General features: G+C 41.6%; 1 protein-coding gene across 2 annotated transcripts in view; it reads left to right on the top strand.

Annotated features, from left to right (window-relative positions):
• Positions 1-24,205, top strand: part of snrka (SNF related kinase a) — a 63,356-nt gene that overhangs the window by 12,939 nt on the left and 26,212 nt on the right. For both annotated transcript variants that reach the window (XM_085472924.1, XM_085472923.1), the window contains exon 3: positions 13,856-13,997. In XM_085472924.1, the coding sequence (XP_085329050.1) occupies positions 13,856-13,997 (142 nt within the window). The remainder of the gene's footprint in view (positions 1-13,855; positions 13,998-24,205) is intronic.

The following is a 24,205-nucleotide window of genomic DNA, read 5'->3' as shown; positions in this document are numbered from 1 at the left end:
GCTACGTGATCGCTAGCGACACAGCTATGTTAGCATAACATAAACAGTGAAGCTGGAGGACGAACACTAACACTTTTCCACTTATAAAAGTTAACGTGAAGGTTCTTCATGGTTAGAGACAAATGCAATCGCATGGCAGGATGCTGTAAACGGACCAAACTTCAGTCAGGAGAACAACTGAGATAATCCATCCACAATACCAGGTTAGTCATTAATATACTGCAACAACATGGGAATAGAGCAGCTGCCAGAGAATTCAACATTAATGAATCAATGTTACAGAAGTGGAGGAAGCAAGAAGAATGAGTTTAATAAAGTTTGATTTATCTGACTGCTTTGTTTCGCTTAATGTGCCTTATAATCCCGTGCACCTTATGGTCCGAAAAATGCGTACTGCACACTGCAGTTTAATGTTGCAAAGCACCTCTTTTTAACTTCAGTGGATATTATACATGGTTATGCTCAGGATATGTCAGCCCATTTCTGCTGGAAATGCCTTTTGGTTAAACTTTCAGCAAGGAATTTGCATTTGCACTGTTACATTTTTATAAAGCTTTAATGTACATAAAAACCAGCTTCTTGTTTAAGTGAAAATAAATGGAAGGTTGTCTTTTTGCGCTAGTAATGTTGTGGAGTTGTATTTTGTCTCGCATCAATTATATCGTCGGTTATATCGTTATCGCAAATTTTCAAATATATATCGTGATAAATATTTTTGGCCATATCGCCCTGCTCTACTGAGGATATATCGGCCAATTTCCACTGGAAATGCCTTTTGGTTAAACTGTCAGCAAGGAATTTGCATTTGCATTATTAAATTTGTATATAACTTTAATGTACATAAAAAAAAAAAAAAAACAGCTGCTTGTTTAAGTGAAAATACATTGATTTTTTTTTTTTTTTTGCACTAACAAAGTTGTGGAGTTGTAAAGTATTTTGTCTAGTGTCAATTATATTGTCAGATATATCGTTATCGCAAATTTTAAAATGTATATCATGATAAATATTTTTGGTCATATCGCCCTGCTCTACTAGTCGCACATGTGTGACTACTTGGTAAAGCATTAAGCTGTTTCAGGTTGTCAGAGTCTCAGTTGTTTATCCTTTTCATGTTTTTAACTAAGAGTACAATGGCACCAAGCCACTTAACAACCTCAGTAACATTGTGGACTCTGTAAAGATAATCTGATATCAACTTAAAGGTTCAATTTGAAACATTTTTTTCTCCTCTTGGATCTATATGATATCCAAAGTATGGCCATCTCAAGCACACACCTCACTGTGTGCAGCCGTAACCATCTGCTCTTTACACTCTGTGTTTATAAGGAGCAGCCAATCAGAGAAATGTTACCTTAAGAGGAGAGGGGCTGAAATGGCTGAAGCCAGAATGAAGATTAAATAAATAAAAGACACCAAGATTAAATAAATGATATGTAATGATAATTCAGATCATGGTTCAGAATCAAGCCAACTACTCTTAATAGGTAGAATAAAAATATGTCAGCTTAAAATTAACGTAATGGGCCAGCTGTGAGTTATAAGGAAGGTTTTACATACAGGTTTAGTGCTTTTGACCTTGTACACCACAGATTTCTGAAATTAAGAGAAAATCACAAAAGGCATAAAAAAGCAACTAATTGACACATCACTGTATTTAACTTAGTTAGACTCAAGGACACGAGTTAAGACTTATTTGTTTTCCTCTTCCAGCGCAGTCACATTTAACCCTTGTAACACTGAGATGCTGCTTTGCACTTTCAGCCCGAAAATATGCACATGATGCATAAGTCTGCATAGTAATTTAGCTTATTGTTCTTGACAGTTTTGTCAACATTGTCATTATTGTGAAGTCAAGGACTTAATCATTTGACTGTTATTATTAAGAAAACCTTTAAACAGGGGCAGGGATAGCTCAGTAGGTAAAGTGGTCGCCCCATGATCGGAAGGTCGGCAGTTCGAATCCACTTAACGGCTACCCTGAGGTACCCCTGAGCAAGGTACCGTCCCTACACACTGCTCCCCGGGCGCCTGCTTAGTGGGCTGCCCACTGAGTGAATGGGTCAAATGCAGAGAAAAAACAAGTAATTTCCCCATGGGGATCAATAAAGTATCCATTATTATTATTATTATTATTATTATTATTATTATTATTAAACCAGTTATTACAGTATATCTCAGCCTTGATGTGGTTCAGTTCCTCCTACTAGTTCTCTGGCTGCTGTCATTTCAAGCTGCTTGGTGGTTCATCAGAGTAAAACGGCTGAATGAGAGGAAGAGATGCCAAGAGACACAATCTCACAACCATTAATTAAAGCATCATGACTGTAATACAGAGAGAAGGAGGAGATTGCACTATGACTTTTTTCTTCTTTCTCCAGTAACCAACAGAGTAGTGGATTGTGATGGATTCCACAACCAAACTGGTTGTAGCTGGAAGTTCTTGCTAAAGGTTAAGTACCTGTAGAGGCACTGTCAATGTGTTAGAAGGATTTAAAGTGGCTGAAGATTGGAATGGAAGACATGTTGTAAAGGCAAGGAAGATGCTGCAATTAGGGATGTATGTGTAAGGTTTTTTTCGGGATATATAAGCATGTTCCTATATCCTTGCTGTAGCACTGGTATGTGTTTACATTCCCTAGTGTGCAATATTGAGACAAGCCCTGTCAAGGCATGTCTAAGACAGTGGCAAGAGCTCTGTCCCAGCTTGACAATTTACTGCCTAGAAAGCGAGTTACTTTAACAACCAGTAACAAAGTACTTAGGAAAAGATTCAAGGAACCAGTTCCCGGTGAAGCAGGAAACAACACATTTGCTTTGCCACTGGAGGTAAAAACATACTGCCCCGGCTACAAAGGAAGAGATGCTACTAGCTGATGATGTTTGACCCAAGAAAAAAAACAAATTACTCCACCAAGTGTTGCTGGAGCACTTGCGCAGTGCACTCTAATGGAAATTATTGATGCATTTACATGGTGGTTGAGAAGCTGGTTTAAAAACCTTGCACCCAAGATACACCATCCTAGGTAGAAAACATTTGTTATTTTTATTATGTAACAGTGTTGTGCAGCTCCTAAAGAGCTATAGGTTTCTTACTTTAATTATTGTTAAACTAAAATGTTAAGCAGTTATATTATACTTTCACTTAAGATTTAGAGGGAAAACTATCTGGGCTAGTTTTGTGCTTACATTTGGTTATTGCACTATAATGCTGCTGCTGGCAGTAGTGCTGGGCGATATGGAAAAAATATTTATCACGATATGAATTATTTTATATCACGGTAGCGATATATATATATATATATATATATATATATATATATATATATATATATATATATATATATATATATATATATATATATATATATATATATATATATATATATTGTACAAGATCAATGGGACCCTAAGAGCCTTCATCAGGAACTCAATGGGGATGTGGCGTACAACACTAGAGGCCAACTCCAAGCCCATAGCACAAGTCACCATCAAGTGCGGGATCTACCAAGGAGATGCTCTGTCCCCACTGCTGTTCTGCATAGGCCTGAACCCCCTCAGTGAGATCATTAACAAGACTGGCTACGGATACCGACTACGGAACGGAGCAGTTGTCAGCCACCTCCTGTACATGGATGACATCAAGCTGTATGCCAAGAGTGAACGAGACATCGATTCACTGATCCACACTACCAGGCTATACAGCAATGACATTGGAATGTCGTTCGGACTGGAGAAGTGTAGTCGGATGGTAACAAAGAGAGGGAAGGTAGTCAGAACTGAGGGGATTGAACTACCAGAAGGCAACATTGCAGACATAGAGGACAGTTACAAGTACCTGGGGATCCCGCAGGCAAATGGGAACCATGAAGAGGCCGCTAGAAAGGCTGCAACCACCAAGTACCTGCAGAGGGTCAGGCAAGTCCTGAGGAGTCAGCTGAATGGTAAGAACAAGATCCGGGCCATCAACACATACGCCCTGCCCGTGATCAGGTACCCTGCTGGGGTAATAGGCTGGCCAAAGGAGGAGATAGAAGCCACTGACATAAAGACAAGAAAGCTCCTGACCATGCATGGAGGGTTTCACCCCAAGTCCAGCACCCTGAGGCTGTACGCTAAGCGGAAGGAAGGGGGCCGGGGACTGGTGAGTGTCAGCACCACAGTCCAGGATGAGACAAGGAACATCCAAGAATACATTGGGAAGATGGCCCCAACTGACCGAGTGCTCAGTGAATACCTCAGGCAGCAGAAACCCAAGAAAGAGGAGGGAGACGAGGAACCATCATGGAAGGACAGGCCCCTGCACGGTATGTACCACCGGCAGATAGAGGAGGTGGCTGATATCCAGAAATCCTACCAGTGGCTGGACAAAGCTGGACTGAAAGACAGCACAGAGGCACTAATCATGGCAGCACAAGAACAAGCTCTGAGTACAAGATCCATAGAGGCTGGGGTCTATCACACCAGGCAAGACCCCAGGTGCAGGCTGTGTAAAGATGCCCCAGAGACAATCCAGCACATAACAGCAGGGTGCAAGATGCTAGCAGGCAAGGCATACATGGAACGCCATAACCAAGTGGCCGGCATAGTGTACAGGAACATCTGTGCCGAGTATAACCTAGAAGTCCCGAGGTCAAAATGGGAGATGCCCCCAAGGGTGGTGGAGAATGACCGAGCTAAGATCCTGTGGGACTTCCAGATACAGACGGACAAAATGGTGGTGGCTAACCAACCGGACATAGTGGTGGTAGACAAACAGAAGAAGACGGCCGTAGTGATCGATGTAGCGGTTCCGAATGACAGCAATATCAGGAAGAAGGAACACGAGAAGCTGGAGAAATACCAAGGGCTCAGAGAAGAGCTCGAGAGGATGTGGAGGGTGAAGGTAACGGTAGTCCCCGTGGTAATCGGAGCACTAGGTGCGGTGACTCCCAAGCTAGGCGAGTGGCTCCAGCAGATCCCGGGAATAACATCGGAGATCTCTGTCCAGAAGAGCGCAGTCCTGGGAACAGCTAAGATACTGCGCAGGACCCTCAAGCTCCCAGGCCTCTGGTAGAGGACCCGAGCTTGAAGGATAAACCGCCCGCAGGGGCGTGCTGGGTGTTTTTATATATATACACACACACACACACACACACACACACACACACACACACACATTAAAAAAACAAAACAAAAAAAAAAACGATATACCACCTGACCTGTGGTCATCTGGAAAGTACACAGTCTGTAAACAGCAAGCGCAGAGGGTGCAATCTTTGTTAATGAAATGGATGGTTACGCTCATGTAGGGGTGCGTATCTCTGCTCGTCCATAGGTCAGTCGTCAAGGCATAATGCACGACACTGCAAACATCCTTCAATACTTTGGCCTGGCATGCGTCATATAAACGAGGCAACTTGACTTTACTGAAGTGCTTCTGTACCTCGGATCAAGGACTTTGACGAGGTAATGAAAGCTGTCCTTCTCAACTTTACAAATGTAACGCGAGATGGCTCCTGTGGTTTGTTTATGGCGCTGGGACGTTTTCTCTTAAGGGCCTTGTGTGAAAGACTGGTGTATCTTTGGCTGGCTATAGTTTTTCTTTTCCCAACTTGCTGCAAAGAAACAGCATGTGCATCAAAATAAACTATTTCCAACAGTGTAATTTGAGTTCTAAGCATCCCAGAAACGGTACAGAAAAGCATAAAGTCAAACACAAGTTTTAAAAACACCAGCATAGGCTTATAAGGCCCTGAAGGTAAAAAATTACATTTTCCTTGAAAATGACGTCACATCCAGTTTCGGGCAGGTAATGGCGGACATGCGATAGTTCGCGCTGACCTATATTCCAACGTAGGAAGTGTTATGAACAGCTGATCGGATCGGCAAAGCATGTTTCTGTACCCTGCCTCTCGCCCTATGACAGCTGGGATAGGCTCCAGCGCCCTACGCGACCCTGAAAAGGATAAGCGGAAGCGAATGCATGCATTGTTGTTGCAAGTGCTTTTTATGCAATTTTTGCAAAGCTATGTGTGGAAGGAAACCGTGACCTAGGACAAGCTGATGGCATAAGATGTAAGTACACCTCCACCGGTTTCATATGCAAAAGAAAATTATTGCGCTAGCTTACATGGTTCCAGTTGTACAGGGATTTAAAAATAGTTAGGCAAAACGGAGTGTTTTAAAGGGTTAATGATATATTTTATGTAATAATTTATAAAATTATGTTAGAAACAATAGAAGACAAATGGCACATTTTTCTATCATTCACACGATATATATTTCGTCATATCACCCAGCACTAGCTGGCAGCTTGTTTCAATAGATTTACACTTCAAATTAGTAAGTTTGTCATCAATGACAGTAGCTTATTGGAAAGGAGTGATGGAAAATGGCCTTTATTCACTTGCACATAAACATGTGGCCGTGTCCATCTTGTCGTTGCCTGCAGGTGAAGCGATGGGGGAGGGGGAGTTGGGAGGCAGAGTAACATTTGCGTAGAGACTAGAGCAGGGCGATATGACCAAAAATATTTATCACGATATACATTTAAAAATTTGCGATAACAATATAACTGACAATATAATTGAGACTAGACAAAATACTTTGCGACTCCACAACTTTATTAGTGCAAAAGGAAAAAAAAAACATCTGTGTGTGTGTGTGTGTGTGTGTGTGTGTGTGTGTGTGTGTGTGTGTGTGTGTGTGTATTAAAAGAAAAAAAAACAAAAAAAACCTGCGGGCGGTTTATCCTTCAAGCTCGGGTCCTCTACCAGAGGCCTGGGAGCTTGAGGGTCCTGCGCAGTATCTTAGCTGTTCCCAGGACTGCGCTCTTCTGGACAGAGCCTCTCTGATGTTGTTCCCGGGATCTGCTGGAGCCACTCGCCTAGCTTGGGAGTCACCGCACCTAGTGCTCCGATTACCACGGGAACCACCGTTACCTTCACCCTCCACATCCTCTCGAGCTCTTCTCTGAGCCCTTGGTATTTCTCCAGCTTCTCGTGTTCCTTCTTCCTGATATTGCTGTCATTCGGAACCGCTACATCGATCACTACGGCCGTCTTCTTCTGTTTGTCTACCACCACTATGTCCGGTTGGTTAGCCACCACCATTTTGTCCGTCTGTATCTGGAAGTCCCACAGGATCTTAGCTCGGTCATTCTCCACCACCCTTGGGGCATCTCCCATTTTGACCTCGGAACTTCCAGGCCATATTCGGCACAGATGTTTCTGTATACTATGCCGGCCACTTGGTTATGGCGTTCCATGTATGCCCTGCCTGCTAGCATCTTGCACCCTGCTGTTATGTGCTGGATTGTCTCAGGGGCATCTTTACACAGCCTGCACCTGGGGTCTTTCCTGGTGTGATAGACCCCAGCCTCTATGGATCTTGTACTCAGAGCTTGTTCTTGTGCTGCCATGATTAGTGTCTCTTTCAGTCCAGCTTTGTCCAGCCACTGGTAGGATTTCTGGGTATCAGCCACCTCCTCTATCTGCCGGTGGTACATACCGTGCAGGGCCCTGTCCTTCCATGATGGTTCCTCGTCTCCCTCCCCTTTCTTGGGTTTCTGCTGCCTGAGGTATTCACTGAGCACTCGGTCAGTTGGGGCCATCTTCCCAATGTATTCTTGGATGTTTGTTGTCTCATCCTGGACTGTGGTGCTGACACTCACCAGTCCCCGGCCCCCTTCCTTCCGCTTAGCGTACAGCCTCAGGATGCTGGACTTGGGGTGAAACCCTCCATGCATGGTAAGGAGCTTTCTTGTCTTTATGTCAGTGGCTTCTATCTCCTCCTTTGGCCAACTTATTATACCAGCTGGGTACCTGATCACGGGCAGGGCGTAGGTGTTGATAGCCCGGATCCCCTAATAATAAAAAAAAAAAGAAAAAAAAATTATATATAAAAAACACCCAGCACGCCCCTGCGGGCGGTTTATCCTTCAAGCTCGGGTCCTCTACCAGAGGCCTGGGAGCTTTAGGGTCCTGCGCAGTATCTTAGCTGTTCCTAGGACTGCGCTCTTCTGGACAGAGATCTCCGATGTTGTTCCCGGGACCTGCTGGAGCCACTCGCCCAGCTTGGGAGTCACCGCACCTAGTGCTCCGATTACCACGGGGACCACCGTTACCTTCAACCTCCACATCCTCTCGAGCTCTTCTCTGAGCCCTTGGTATACCTCGTCAATCTCTAGCTGTGAGAGCAGTCCCTTCTTTCGAATGTTGGAACACTGAGCTACTAGTTGTTTCGCCGTCATTGTGGATGTTGGGTATCGAAGAATCCATAGGTCCCTCATCCTATTCATGTAGCCCCTTCCGCCGGGGTTACTTGCGTAGTAGCATTCCAACAACGCCCTGTTTTCGTCTCTTGCCCACCGATGCCTTCTTGTTCCAGTAGCCCACTTTTCGTCAGGGTGCCCTGGTTCCTCAACACCTGACAGCTTTAAACCTTGTTGATCCGGGCGACGTCCGAGCCGGCATGCCTTCATGTTTATCTGTCTCGCCCATGTCTGCGGTAGGCTTGCTTAGCATAGGGGGTCTAGCCTTAGGACCCTTACTGGATACAGACGCCCCAGGCAGGAATCGAACTTGCGATCCTCTGTTCCAAAGGCGTGTGTGTGTATATGTGTATATATATATATAATATATAGAAATAAAAATAAATAAAATTTATTTGTTAGGGGTGCAACAATACATGTATCGATATTGAACCGTTCGATACAGTGCTTTCGGTTTGGTACGCATATATATCGAACAATATAAATTTTTATTTATTTTCTCAACTTTTCTTCTGACGATGCTGTCTGTGTTGAGCGCTCAGTGGATCTGCATTCGACTACTCTGCCTAGGCTGCACTGTTGAGTGCAGATCCACTGAGCACAGCGCAAGCTAGCAAGACAGAAGCTGTGCCACGCAATGCTCAATTGGTGGGAAGTTCTTTGTTTTTTGAGTTGTGGGCCACTAGGTCACGTAAATATTGTTAAAACATAAATAACATTAAAGACAATTGTCATTCTCCAAGTAAGTTCACTTACAGGAGTGATTTAAAGTAACGTTTTTCTAGAAATAATGACCCTGTTTGAAGTTGGGTGAATGGCAAAAAGTGACTTGAGTGTTTCTCATATGTTTGGATCCTGTGGTTTATCAGGTTTTTTGGTGTTGCTGAATTGGTCAGTGAATTCCTTCTTTTTAACATGGTGGTAGTCGGGATTTGGAGGGGGACTTGCACACTGACCCAGAAATTGCAGCATTCCTTCAAAATGCACTACTCTTTCTCTTGCTATGTTGCTATGTTTTTTTTATATATATATTTTTATAAAAGGCATTAAATTATTTAAATAAAAATTCTAAAATGTGTCTTCACACTTACTTGGCTGGCCTGTATGTAGGAAGCACTGAACTTGAACTGAGGGGGGAAAAAGCAAGAAAAGGATACAGTGACCACATATTTAGGTGATGCACCGGTCTACAGTGTGGAGCTGCAGCATGTCTGTATGTGACAGAATGAGATCTCTAGTCATCTGGAGTGCTCTTTCTACTCTCTCTGCCTGTAAGTGACAGGAGCATTTATGTTGATGTGATGAGCGCACACGTGTATGAATCTGAAGGATTGATGAGTGGGTGTGTGTGCTCTTCAGGTTGACAGCTCTATACATGTTGGAAACCGCCTGTCTGTGAAGGTGATCGCAGAGTTTTTGTGATGTTCTACGTTTTCTTAAAACTAAACTGTAAAATATGTGGTGTGTGAAGAGTGTAGTTGGCTTTGGTCTAATTGGGTCACCTTTTTGTCTTCTAACTATTTGGAGGCCAAAGATGTCATCATTTTGTGTAGCATGGTAACCTTGGTTACATATTTAATTGTCCTTCTATGGTGGGTCACTGGAAAAAGAATTGTTTACCACTGGTTGACAGTAAATCAACAAAGTGACTCTCTTCAGTATAATTTAGCTGTCATTTCAAGGTTCAGTTGTTTGAACAGATCAACTCTCCTCTGTCAGGAGACAGAAACCACCTGGAGAGTCAGACTGTAATAAGGTAGTAATAAAGCATAATAGGAGCATACTAAATTGCTCTGACTCAGGTAGTTTTTCAGTATTTATTGAAGCTCATTGTGACCAGTGTTAAAGGCTTCTCATGCTCTGTAACTACAAGAAAGATGCTGCACTCCTGAGAGAGAAGGAACAAAATACTACTTTGTAAGAACTTCATTTTAAGGCTAATGAAATCTCTTTTCATGCTTACTGAAATATCCAAGCTTAAGTTTGAGAAGCATTCATAGGTAGGAAAAAAATATATGTATGCTTTGCAGCCTAGCAGCAGCAGCTGACATTTCACAAAGTTCACATCTTTCAGAGAGTGGGCCTAATTAAACAAGTTCCTGAAGCAAATTTTGGGTGTTTAGACATGCTTTGACTTTGACAATACAAATCCACATACTCTGATCAAGCACCTGAATAAACCTGAAGTGTATTTCTAAGCACGCCAACCTGTTTATTTAATCAGTCTTGAAACACATTGGCACACGGTTTGGGAAAGACAAAAATAATGTATACTGTCATCACTGTAATGTCATACATGGAGGGAATTAAATATCACATGTGTAAGGCTTACGAGTAGGTGTGTATGTGTGTGTTTGTGGGGGTTCATGGCAGTGGGGTGTAGCTTTTCTGTAGATCAAGCGTGTCAGTCAAGGAAGCCAACACATTAGTCATTAATGATAGAGTAAATAAAATACTCTATTGGAAACTCATTGTGAAAACATTTTTTAATAATCCTTGCCATGTAAAATCCAAATGGGTATCGTGAACAAAGGAAACGAACTAGGCCTCAAGAAATGCAATCTGAGAATTTTCTGTCATCTTTGTGGGGGGTTTTTAGGGACTGACACGGAAAACATATAAAGGATCCCTCTGATCCTGTGTGTGTGCCAGCACGTTGAGATCTAATTGGTACATCGAAACGTGAGCTTCTACGACCAAGGTTAGACCAAGCTGAACTTTCTCCACATCCATATCCTGTTAATATTTCAGCAGAAGAGGAGACACTGCTACAGGCTGAGAGGGAACTCTTTTATGGCGCTAGCATACTGCAGATGTGGGCACATTAAGGCTGTGATATATTTTATAGCAGAGTGCAACATCAGCCTCAGCGTTTGGGATGAAGACCTCTTTGGTGCTTATAATGTAGAGGTACATATTGTTTTAGCACTTTATACTCAGGCAGCTTTTTGGTCCATTAACACGGCTCCAGTAAAATGCTTGATCTGCTTCTCTAGTAGCTGTTAAACAACTCATTTCAAATAAAACCACTGCAGGTACTTTGTAAATGGTTTTAGACACACAATAATTGCACTGATGCATTTTTTTTTTCTTTTTTTAAGGAGAAATGTTCCTGTAACACCCCATTTGTTGGGCTTTAGCAGTGGCTCGGTGATACATCACTTTTTCAGAACAAATGCCATCTGGAAGTCAGACAGGAATTATCCTCTGAAGTGCTACAGAGCGCCCCCCCCCCCCCCCCCCCCCCCGCCCCTCCCAGTGGGGACTCTACTCTCATAAGACAACCTGCAACTGCACCGCTGTCTGCTGCTCGCACACTGAGCTGGGAGAGAGCCATGGATGGCTCCTGAAATCAAATGTGATGGATGGTATCAAAATGCATACCACAATAATTAGACTCAGTATTCAATCAGGCAAGCTGTTTCTTCAGAAAGTTCCTCTTAAAGGCACTCGGCCCTCTCTGTACGGCCATTTGGTTAGTTTAATTATACACAGCACTCCCTAGCCTAAGGCCAAATCTGGAGTGCTGATAGTAGCCCAGCAAAGCTGAGTCTCAAGATGCAACAACTCACGGCTGTCCGTTTGAGTTAAAAACATTTTAGAATCAGTTTGAGTTGTCATCTTTTTTTCCTCCAAAAATAGTTTTTGTTGGGGATTTTTTTTTTAATTTTACTATCTGGCATTTTCTCTAGCACATCCTCAAGGCTCCACTCTGCCAAACCATTTGGTATTGAGGGCAACTATGTGTTTGAGCTTAATTAGAAACTTACTTAAAAATCCTCATCATGGTAATTACTTTAGGGCTGCCAATATTTGATTAGAGATTCTGTGATGTCTCCCTCGCTCTTCAGCCTAAGTAAGTTGGCCCTGTTTCTCTGCTAAGTGATGAAAATGTTACACATTAATGCCCAAAGCTTTGCATGTGTTTATACGGGCATGGCAGGACATGCAGTATAAATACTGTATGTGTGTAATGAACTTGGCTCAAACATCTGCCTCTATGTGTGCCAAACAAAGTTGAGAACATACCGTACTATACGGAGCGACAGGACAAGGTTTATTGTCCTAGCTCTCTATTCGAGGCTGTTTCTCGTCCTTGAACCAAAGGCTGTGTGTATGTGTGCATGAATGTGTCTTTAGTTGCATAAAGTGTGTATGAACCGGTGCTTCTGCATGCTGACAGTTTGCTTTCACTCGGTGCAACTAGCAAGTGCAAATTTGTACACTTGAATAAGCATATGCATAGATGAATTAACATGACTTTGATTATGCTGTTAGCACACGTGCACTGTTGCTTGAGAACATTGAACATGAGCTTGTTTTGGGTTTCAGTGACATTTTGTTTTATGCAAGCAAACCAGAGAAAATTAGGATTTAAATTGCAATTGAGAAAATGCAGTTTTAAATTGTCTTGCATTATCCAGTACAGGGTGTAGTTACATGGGCCGGGACACTAGGGGGTGTTAATAAAATAATGTGGTTATGTTCTATTAATACCTAATAGCATACAGTAAGAGGAAATAAGGCACTCAAACATGCTGATTAGAAATGTCTAGGAGAGAGGTGAAAGCGAGAGATGGCTGTTATCCTGCTTCTGCCTCCATAGTGCCAATCAGCAGCAAAGGGAAAATATTTATTTATATTAGAGATATAAGAATGGATAGATGGATTGATGGCGATATAGATATGGGTAAGCAGATAGTTGGTTTCTTTATGGTTTTATGGTTTGTTTGCATCATTTGGACATTGCTTGGTTTTGATTTAAATTTACTGAGGTCTTATAAAGCATTTGTTGTTCTTAAATGGTGGAATTACACTCAAAAAAACTGACTGCTATCTTTGTACAAAGTTATACAGAAGTATAAGTTGTATAACGTGTGGAGACGACAGGTCAAAAGGCCTTGGAGGAAGACTTTACTGTACTTCTCACACTTCTATCCATCACTGTTGTTTACCACACTGGCTGAGAACATCTTAGTTCCTTTAATTGTCTGCTTGTTTCCGATCAGTGGCATCGTTTCCATTGCAGTCATCTTTTCTCATGACGTAAGAGGGTGGAGAGATCAAGGGGAAAATACGCTTGTAAAATGAGATGTCTTCCACACTGGAGAATTATTTGAAGCAATGTTAATTAGGGACGATGGCTGAACAACAGGATCAGCATGTTATTGGTTTTTAATGTCTCTGTAGCATTTTTCAACAAATACACTACAGATGTGCTAGATGAAAACACTGGCACGCCACAGTCTCTGTTTAGACTTGGTACAGATAGAGGGGTTTTTTCCCCCCCTCTTTCACATGCTTCAACTTCTCCACTTTCTGACCTTCCACCTGCACTTAGTTTTTAAATATAATCCATATCATGATGTCGTAACTAGGTTTTGTGTGATTATTCAGCCTTGGATTCAGTCCGAGAGGACAGATATAGTTTAACAATACATTTGACACATCTGTCGTAGGTAGCACACGGCTGTGGATCATACAGCCATATTTGTGTCTGAGAAATTGATGTGTTAATAAATGTCCTCGTAATATTTCACCTGTTAATACCATGATAAATGTCACCCAGTCCTAAGTCTGACCTCGTGTCTTTCTCTTCCTCAGATATCTGGAGTCTTGGTGTGATACTGTTCATGTTGGTTTGTGGCCAGCCACCCTTCCAGGAAGCTAACGACAGTGAGACCCTCACCATGATCATGGACTGTAAATACACTGTACCACCTCATGTCTCCAGCACCTGCAAAGAGTAAGTAATGCACAGCATTTTTCTTCTTTCACTCTGCCATTTGAAAGCTTGTGTGTGGTCCTTTTGCTTGCATACAGAGATGGATCGAATGGGTGGATTTTCAGTATTTGCTGGTTACACTAGAGGAAATTGCAGTCAGTCACTGGTTTGCTATAAGATGGTGTACAGAGACAGTGTGCCTTTTTTTTCCCCTCAAATGTTTTCTCTTGCCCGGGCTTGACAGTGTTGTGTTAAAAGCTATGGAAAATTAGAGACAGTGCATCCTGCATAATGCTCCACTGTCACATCTTTTGTCAGAAAGTAAACTGTGGGATCTCTGCTGCAGCTGGCCACTGAAATTAGGGCCATGTTCAGGGATCAGATTAAGTTTCAGTGACAAAGGTGAGTGCATATACACTGCAACAGGAAAGCTGTGAGGTTTTGACTGCAACCCAAACCACATCAGGTTGGTGGAAATGTCATATGCTTCCTGCATTAAGTAAAAGGTTGTATAATCATCACTAAAATGGAGCAACAAAGCAACGTGGTGCTGAGAAAGAGTGTTAGACTTCTCAGTTAAAGCTTTGTTTTTGAAACCACTCTCAGATTTGTCAACAGCTCACATGTAAAAGGAAGAAAAATAGTACTCTGTGTTTCTCCATCCAGACTAGAACAGGATCAAAGCTCGGCTCCAGGTAAACTCTTTGGGGTATTCTAGTCCTCATTTGAAAAGTTTTTTACTTTAAATCAGAATCTGATCTTCAGTCATCAGCAGTGCTTTCACATATAGAACACAGGAACTGTTCATGCCCTGCATTAACATTTGTCTTGGATAGACTATAAAAGACAGTACATTTGACTGTCAATTGTATTTTGATGTATCAGATACAAAAACAACTTTTGTTTTTTTTTTTTTATTCTCCCAGCTCTTATTAGTGTCCCTGCTAATACAGCAAAATTATAAGCTATCTTCTATATAGTTTGCTGAGTAGAGGTCAGTTAATTGATTGATTGATAACTTGTTTGGTGCTTTTTAAATGACTTTATCAGCTCAAATTATGAACATCATCAGATTTGTTGCAGCAGCTGGCTGACTATGTCCTCCTTTAACTAAATTTAGTCTAAAAGAAATGCTAGTTTGCCAAATCATTTCACCAGTTAACTTTATTCATGATAGTATAAGGAGCTTGGAAAGAAAAGCGTCATGATACTAACTTCTGTATAATGGCTAACACAGGGGTCAGCAACCTTTAACACCCAAAGAGCCATTTGGACCCGGTTTCCACGCAAAAGAAAACACTGGGAGCCGCAAATACTTTTTGACATCTAAAATGAAGATAACACTGTATATATTGTTTTTTACCTTTATGCTTTGTGTGAACAACTAAGGTGTGCTGCTTATGAAATCCATGAAGTGCTACAGAGAAAATTACATTTTATTTATGTAATTAACACATTTTGAACTCTTAAAGAAATATAACAAAAGGAAAGACACCCAGCTGAACGAAAATGATCCAAGTAGTGAACAAAAACTGCTGTGAGCTGCCACCCTCATATCACCTTTGGGCTTTTGGAGCCTTGACCTGGCTTTTAAAAAATTATTGAAGAAAAGAACACTAAAATTCAGCCTAAATATGTATTTTACCTGGTTAATGTGTGTGGCGGGGCGTGGTCTGCAGCGCCACTGCAGGGGAGGCGGACGCACCTGAGCGGCACCCACAATCACGCCTCACCGCCTTAACGTCTGTGCTATCTATGCTGTTGTGTTGGTGTGTGTCGGGCTGTGAGCTGAAAAGCTACAGCGTATGCGTACAGCAACCGTGTGTGAAAAGTGGTCAATAAAGAGATGCTGAAAAGCGTGTTCATGGAAACATCATCGGGTCTGCCGTGATATGTTTACAATGGGACTTCTGCTCCTGAACCTCTGCGCACAGCGTCTGCAAATCGGGGCTGTACGAAGTCACTTTCATCTTTACGCAGGACTGTAAGCTGTCATCTGTGAGGCGTGAGCGGCGTTTGTTTTTAACATAGTTCACGATGGAGAACACCTGCTGACATAATGTGGATCCGAAGATCCATAATTGGCCTACCTGGGCCCTATTTCAGGAAGCCGGTTTAGAAAACTCAGAGTGAAAAACGATACTCAGGGTTGAGTAACCCCGAACTGTCCAACTCGGAATATTCGGTTTCAGAAAGACTGATAACAATTAGTTCAATCAGCGCGGAGTTGCTTTAACCCCAAATTAAGCGCGCGCAGGAGGATACATAAAGCCCTGATTAGTGGAGCACAGATTAAGCGAGTCACCATGGAGACGGAGGGAAAGAAGGCGCGGTCAATGTATTTTACAGCGCTTGAGGCCGAAATTCTGATGGCAGCATATGCCGATAACATGCAAATTTTGCAGAAAAAAAGTAACACAGCCTCAGCTGCAAAAGAAAGGGAGCATGCATGGCAAAACATAGCCGACAGAGTCAATGCGTGAGTGTCAATTTAAACATTGATCTAGGGATTTCCACCCATTTAACACGTTATTTTATTATATTTTATTTTTTTTTAAATTTCATACATTTTATTTTGTGACGTGATGTGAGCGCAGGTGCAACCCAACAGGCCCCAAACGTTCCTGGCAGCAAGTAAAAATGAAGTATAAAAATATAGTCCAAACAGGTAAGGTGTAATTGTATTATGAGCCATAGTGCTTGGTCTGTTTGTCCGATGTAAATCAATTGCAGTTAGAGGCTACATTAATTTCCCCTCTGTAAGCACTTATTGAAATTATCTGAGCATTACAAGTACATATTTGCTTACTCTGTATGCTCAAATGTGACCCGTTATGGCCACTAGAAAAAAAGCGGAGGCCCGAAAAACAGGTGGGGGTCCTCCACCACCACCACTCACAAAGCCTGGCCACTTGGCTTCCACATTTGTGATAATGTTGGCAGCATCACATATGATCTTCACAGTGCAAAGAACACAAATTAGCATCCATTACTAATAATGAAATAATTTGTTAGTTCCCTGTAGCATTTCAAACTATGTACTGTACATTAATGCTGTGGAAAGACTTCCTGTTCACATAGTCTCCTTCATTTACTGAAGGAGCAATGATTGGAATGTGAGTGCCATCTATACAGCCAATCACGCCTGGGAACCGTGAGAATAAATGTAAAATTTAAGTAGTAGTTCAAGTATCACCACATCATGAATTAAGTTTCGTTCATCCTGATACCTGCAATTTTGTGGAATCCCTCTTTGATAAATCTTGTGCGTCTATGACCGGGGAACACCACAGACGAGTGCAGGAGACGTTTCAGTGCAACTGTAACATTCCTGACTGCCCGACAGACAGTAGCCTTGGAAACGTGCTCAGCGTCACCAATATTATACAGAAAGCTCCCGTTTGCAAAAAACCGAAGTGCGATACAAATAATATGTACAGAACTGAGAGGATGTCCACGATGTGTCACATGAGCAATATTAGGCCTGAGGATGTTATTCAAATAAATTGTAGATTGTGCTGAAAAACGGTAACGTTCACACAGGAGATCATCAGGAAATGATAAAATGTCCAAACGCGCTCTAATCACTCTCTCCCGGCGGAGAGCTCTGCGGAGAATTTGGGCTTCAACATCTACTGGCTCTTCAAGGAAGGGACACGCCATGTCTGACACTTCCTACAGTCAGGTTTCCGACAAAGAGGCGGAGAACGTCAGGGTTAGTTGAAGTAAACCTGCTAGGGGGCAGGTTAGCTTCACGGAGTGTGTCGTCATAGTAACTCACTCAGAATTAATCTAAACTCGCTTTGTGAAACCGAAAACCCAGAGTTTTCGTTAACTCAGGGTGTACTTACTCAGAGTTTGCACTAAACCGGCTTCCTGAAATAGGGCCCAGGGGTTGAAAGTCTTGATAAATGCACGGTGTTTCGGCGGGTACACCGGCTTCCGCGAGTGTGACGCTTATTTTGAATGATGAAAAAATAATAAAATATAATTTTATTTTTATATTTCAATATCACAATAATCTTCCAATTTAGAACTACAAGTTAAAAAAAGAACTAACCTAAATAAAATACACTTCAGCTAAATACTTCTATTTGCCCTTCTAATTTATTTTCCCAAACCATGTGGAGCCGCACTATAAGGACTAAAGAGCCGCAGGTTGCCGACCCCTGGGCTAACAGAACTGATTGTAGGAATCAGTAAATCATGTTATGGCAGAAGGTAAAAATGTATGACTAACATTATGTTCTACAGTAGTAAACGCATCATGAATATGTAGCATATATGTGTCTTTGCTTTATTATGTCTGTCACTTTTTCCATTATACTGATATTCAGCTGTATAGTATCTATGCTGCTCTACCCATTTGTCCAAATCATTTCACACAGTACATCATAATCGTGCACAACAGTCTTCTATACATCTTATCACTGTGCAATCCAAGCTGTGTGTGTTGATAGTTTAGGATGTCATCCAGTTTGAAATACCAGCCTCACACCTGAAAATGTTACAGACCGGATGGACTGAAACTTGCTTCTTCCTCTTCTGTCCCAGTTACTTTACATATCTGACCATGTAACAATGTGTGTATGCCAGTTTCCCCCTCTGTCTGTGTCTGTGTGTAGTCAACATGTTGCATCTCTGCTTTGTAAAAGCCTTGTAAAAGTCTACTGTTGGATACATCAGCTTGTACAAAAAGTTCTGTTAATGTGAACCAGTAAGCCGATAACATTATAAATAGGCCATGTTGTCAGTGTGGAATGTAGGGCCACCCCTAATCTCTAAAAACCTGTTATGTCAGTGGTATGTCATAAAACAATCCAGTTATTTCACCTGCAAAGCGAAAGCAAAGTTCACATAGTATTTCATCGACTCAAAGTTGATCTCTATGCACAGTATGAGTCACACCTAATTATTCTCATCAGGAAATGGAGCAGCAATTAGTCACCAAAAACTTATAAATACACCTTATGGTCTTTGACTGTGACTTTGGAAACTGTGACTAATTATGTAGCAGTCACTAATCCAGACTGACAGACTAGCAGCCGGCTTGTCCCTTTTATAAAATGTTTATTCATAAAAAAAAAAAAAATCTCATTTGAGCATTTTGCAGCTTCATCGTCACAAAAAACAATTGAAATACATGAATGAGTTCACCCACAGTACCGCCAGTAAAAATACAGCATGTCGAGCTAAACTGGAACAGGAGAAGAAAAAAATGCATGCTGTGATAACATAGTTCTATATTTTGGCAGAATCTCCAGAACAATGGTGCTAATCACCGCACTACCATGCTGCCTCTGTAAAAGATAATACAAAGGTTTAAGTGCAGTTTGATGTTGTCTTACAACACGTTATTACTTTAACATTAACACTGATTAATATCGAGTATCAGCAAAGCTGATCAGCAGACTTGATCATCTGGGGGTAGGGATGGGTATCGTTTAGGTTTTATCCGATACCGGTGCCAAACCGGTACTTTTGAAACAGTGTCGGTGCTTAAAGAATGGAGAACACAAACTTTGTCCAAAAACCTCTCATATGCGCTCTTGTTTTATCCATTGTTGTGCATCATAGCCTAGAAAGAATTGTTTCTGCACTGGCTGCAAACATAGTGACCACATGTGTAGGAGGTGAAAACTATGATGTTCTGAAAACTTAGATGGCCGTTATAACACCAGATGGGCAGTCATGTACATCTGAGGTGACACAAGGAGAAATGGGTGGCTTCCAAGAACACAAGAGATGGCATTGTGCTGAAAACATTTTCGCAAACAAACTGCACAAATGATTATTTTTAGACCCAGGAAATAAATGCTTCTCTCTTCAGAGTCGAAGGGGAGATGTGACTAGATTGAAATGCTAAGCTGAAGCAGCTGTGCACAATCTGATGGGCTTTGATTTAGAGGAGAAGAGCTGGTTGCCACACACAGAGTCTAAGGGTTATATTTTTACAGTGTCAAACTGGTGAATTATCTGCCCGTGTCACAGTCTAGCATTTCTAAATGCTTCTTCCTTACATATTATATATTTTGTTTCTACTAACAATTCTGTCAAAATTGCCAGTGAGAATAGTAGTCATGCTGCTATGGAAGCAGCTGTTACTCGTGAATATAGTTGTAAACAACTAGTGTGGTTGATTATTGGTATAAGAAAATGAGAAGTAAAAGGGGAAAAAAGGAAGAATCACATACACATTGTTGCAAACCTGATAAAAAGCTGAAGTAGCTGCTTTATTTCACCTTCAATGAATCTTCAAAGTTTCGTTTGGATTGTTTTGATTTCATTAATATTTGACAATTCACCATAGTTCTGTTCTAGTTTAAAGAAGTTGTACACAAACTAAGCAACCTAGTGCTGTAAAATAAGTCTGCAGCTGTATTTTAATCACATTATTAAGACCATGATAACAAAGACAGTATCAGATCATGTGTACGTCATCTTTAGAGCCACTCCAAACCCTTTAACTTACTCTGTAATATCATTTTGTAAAACAGAGTTAAGCTCAACTTCAGTGTTTTCACATGGGATTGTCGATTTTAAGAGTAGAAAAGGTGTGGAAAGCTACTCAAGCTGTTAGCTTTCTTAACAGCTTGTCAGGCAACACATTAAGAAAACATTTATCTGTTCCTTTGTGCTGGAATTAAAAGAATGAAGTTTAGTCTCTTGGGTGAATATATGACTTCTCTTTCCAACAGTTTCTGACGTAAGCGAGGACTACTGTCAAATAAAGGAACACAGGGAAGTTGTTTTTTTGACGGCTCAACCAGTATTTGCTTTCGAGACTGGCTTTTTGGCCATACTGATGTAATAAAAAAAGTGGTTACTTTTTACTGGGCACTTGCACACTTATATAGATTAATAACATTTCTCTTTTAACATGCTAACTGAGGCCTGTAGAGTCAGAAATGTAGCTCTCGGGGTTGTGCAGTTTTTGCTTTGCTGGGATGTTTATTCTTGGAAAGATTGAATGTTTCATGCTTGCAAATAGTAGAATGATAGACAAACGGCCGTATTATTGTAGGGTCCACCTTACAATATAAAGCTCCTTGAGGAGACTGTTGTTGTGATTTGGCGCTGTATAAAAAAATTGAATTGAATAGAACCCATCTCAGATTGATGAGCATGTGCTTCTCGAAGGTCATTGCTGATATCTTTCCTAGTTGCCATTGTGTTAGCACACACCTGAATGCTCCAGACTTGCAGACTGTCAAAACTGCTTGTTTTTTACTTCAGTCGTAAAAGGCTGATGAGCTATTGTTGTCCCCCTGCCGGGCAGGTGGGCAGACAACATGGACACCCAAGTTTGTGAATGCGATAACTAGAGAATGAAGTCACATAGGTGTTTCAAATTGATACCATTAGCGCATCTACTAAAATACTTTGAAAACTTTGAATCTCAGTGACCTTGACCACAGAAAATCTAGTCAATGTGGTAACGACTGTTTTTTTTTTTTTGTTTGTTTTTTAGAAATGCTCACGCTTACTGATGATCTGTTAATGAAGTGTATTTGATTAGCAGCATAGAGCTGCTACTTACTGCTTCCACAGGAATTAAAAGTAGTAAGGGTGGACTTAGTTACTCACCCTTCTTTGGCATTTTGTCTTAATTTTTGTGGTTGAATATGTCATGTGGCATTGTTCATATGAAGTCGTATTTACGTCATTTTAAGACCTGCTTGGGACTAGATGATTTTTTTTAAATTATGTTGTGTTATGTAAACTTAAGTGAAAGAGGATCTACTTTCTTTTTACCATGACTGTTTTACTTTTGCGCCCTTAGTTCATATTTTAAAGTCTTTCCTGTTCTACTCTTTTACCTCTCTGACAACTTTCTGACCCCATTTTCCACTAGACAATGAATCAGCCACAGTGTATGAACTAACCTCTTTTAATTAAAGAGATTAGCATTGAAATAACATAGTTTCACTTGTGTCAGCTGCTTCCTAATCCCTTACATCTCTTGGTAGAATTCTTGTACTGAACAGTGATTCCAACTACACATGCTTGTTTCGGTCCTTTGTGATAACCAGTGTAAATTAGGTGCTGACAGTTTTGATAGGCATTTCTAACATTCATCCTGGATAAGAGCTCTCCTCCTCTCCTCACTACACACCTTTCTCTGGCCTGCTTTGTGTGCCACCGCGCTGGATCATCACAGGGCTCCACATTTTACTTTTTCCATTTTGTCTGTTTGTTTGGATGCACCTCTCTTTGTGCTCTCCATTCCCTGTTGATGCACCAAAATGCATTTACATGCCACAGTTAATTAATTATTCACCATCTCTCTTTTGCTATCCCTCCTCCTCCATCTGAGCTTTTGTTTGTTTTTGTAATCCTTAATTTTAGTTTCTTGGGATTACACTGAAAATAGTGCTTGTTTTATATGCCTACCATCCATAACGTCTGCCTGCTTCCTCCCATCAGCCTGTACAAACAAAGCTACTGTAGTTCTGGTCTGTCTAATAGCTTAAGCTGAGAATGGCGATTGTGTGAACTGTGTGAGCTGCTGAGAAACCGAACGCTGTGTTTCTTGGGATGCTGATTGTTACCGAGCTGGAGCTGATTATGCTGCATGTGCTTCATATTGTTTATAAGAATAGATAAAAGCTCACAGCATTTCCTGCAGGAAACAAGCTCTGCAGAGAGAGTCTTGACACATCTTAGCAGCACAAAAGAAGCAACGTTAGGTACATTGGAACTTCACAGAAATTTAGACTCTTGAACAATATAAAGACAATAAAAACACCATGACGGCCCGTCAGTCCAAGTTAGTCCAGGTGTGTTGTTTTTGTACAAGCAGTCGGGTTGTGTGCTTTTGTGCTTTCTCTGGGTTAGCTGAACATCTTTGCACGCTCCGAGTGACACACAGCAGTCTGTTTCTAACATCTGTTTGTTTGTACGTCTGATACAGTGGAGGGGTTTCTGGGCTGCATGTTCTCAAGTTGCAGTCAGACAGTTCTGTGACATAAAAAAGTGAAACATACCACGTTTGTATTTGGCCAGTCTCCCTTTTTTATGAACCCTTGGGCAGCACTGTTGATATTTTAAGATTACAGGTGCACAACTGCACTTTCATCTCAAACACCAACTTCTATGTCAAGCCAACTTGACCTTCATTATCAGGGATAATCGCTGGTGATGAAATCTACATCTGCAGGTATGACCTAACAAGGGAATCGTCATTTAAAGGGGCCAAGACACCAGGAGCATGCATGTCATTTTCTTTACAGGTCACAGGATTGTGCACTTGTTCTTCCTGTGGAGTCTGAGGGAGAATGGTCAGGCTGCCTGTGTATGATCAATACTAAAAAAATCAACATGAGCACAAAAGCTGAAATGGTAAATGGACTGATTCTTATATAGCGCTTTTCTACTCTCCCGGAGTACTCAAAGCGCTCTATACAACATGCCACATTCACCCAATCACACCGAATCTCACAAGCACTTTCTCTAATCCGAGTGCTTTCTAATGACATTTACACACAGTCATACTCTCTTGGATGCATCGGAGAGCAACTTGGGTTTAGTATCTTGCCCAAGGATACTTGACATGCAGGCTGGAGAAGCCAGGGATCAAACCACCAACCTTCCGATCAGTTGGTGACCTGCTCTACCTCCTGAGCTACAGCCACCCCAACCCCATCATTTTGGAATTAAGTGGATTCTTAATTCCAAAATGATGTTCCATGTAAATGGCCTGCATTTGTATAGCGCTTTTCTAGTCCATAGGACCCCAAAGCGCCTTACACTACATTCAGTCATCCACCCATTCACACACACATTCACACACTGGCGATAGCAAGCTACATTGTAGCCTGGGGCGCACTGACAGAGGCGAGGCTGCCGGACACAGGCGCCACCGGGCCCTCTGACCACCACCAGTAGGCAAACACGGGGTTAGTATCTTGCCCAAGGATATTTGGCATGCAGCCAGGATGCAGCCTGGGATCGAACCACCGACCTTCTGATTAGTGGCTGACCTGCTCTGCCACCTGAGCTACAGCCACCCAGATGATGCATCAGGATTGGTGTTTAGTCAGTTTGCTCCCTGTTGATTTCCTTTGTTTGAATCTGGAGGAGTGCTCAAAATATGCATGCATGCATGCATATTTTGATGTTCATTTTTTTTTCTCTCACAACCTTTTTCATGCTTACACGTTTTTCTGTGGTATCTCTCACACACTCCTCCCCAGAGAATGTGGGGACTAGCTTTTATACACCAGTGT

Source organism: Copadichromis virginalis, linkage group LG11 (assembly GCF_057382275.1).
Source record: "Copadichromis virginalis isolate Kocher_CV1m ecotype Utaka linkage group LG11, C_Virginalis_male_GT1.1, whole genome shotgun sequence".
NCBI classification, from domain to species: domain Eukaryota; kingdom Metazoa; phylum Chordata; class Actinopteri; order Cichliformes; family Cichlidae; genus Copadichromis; species Copadichromis virginalis.
Note: the sequence above shows the minus strand (reverse complement) of the source record. Positions and strands in the feature narration are given on the sequence as shown.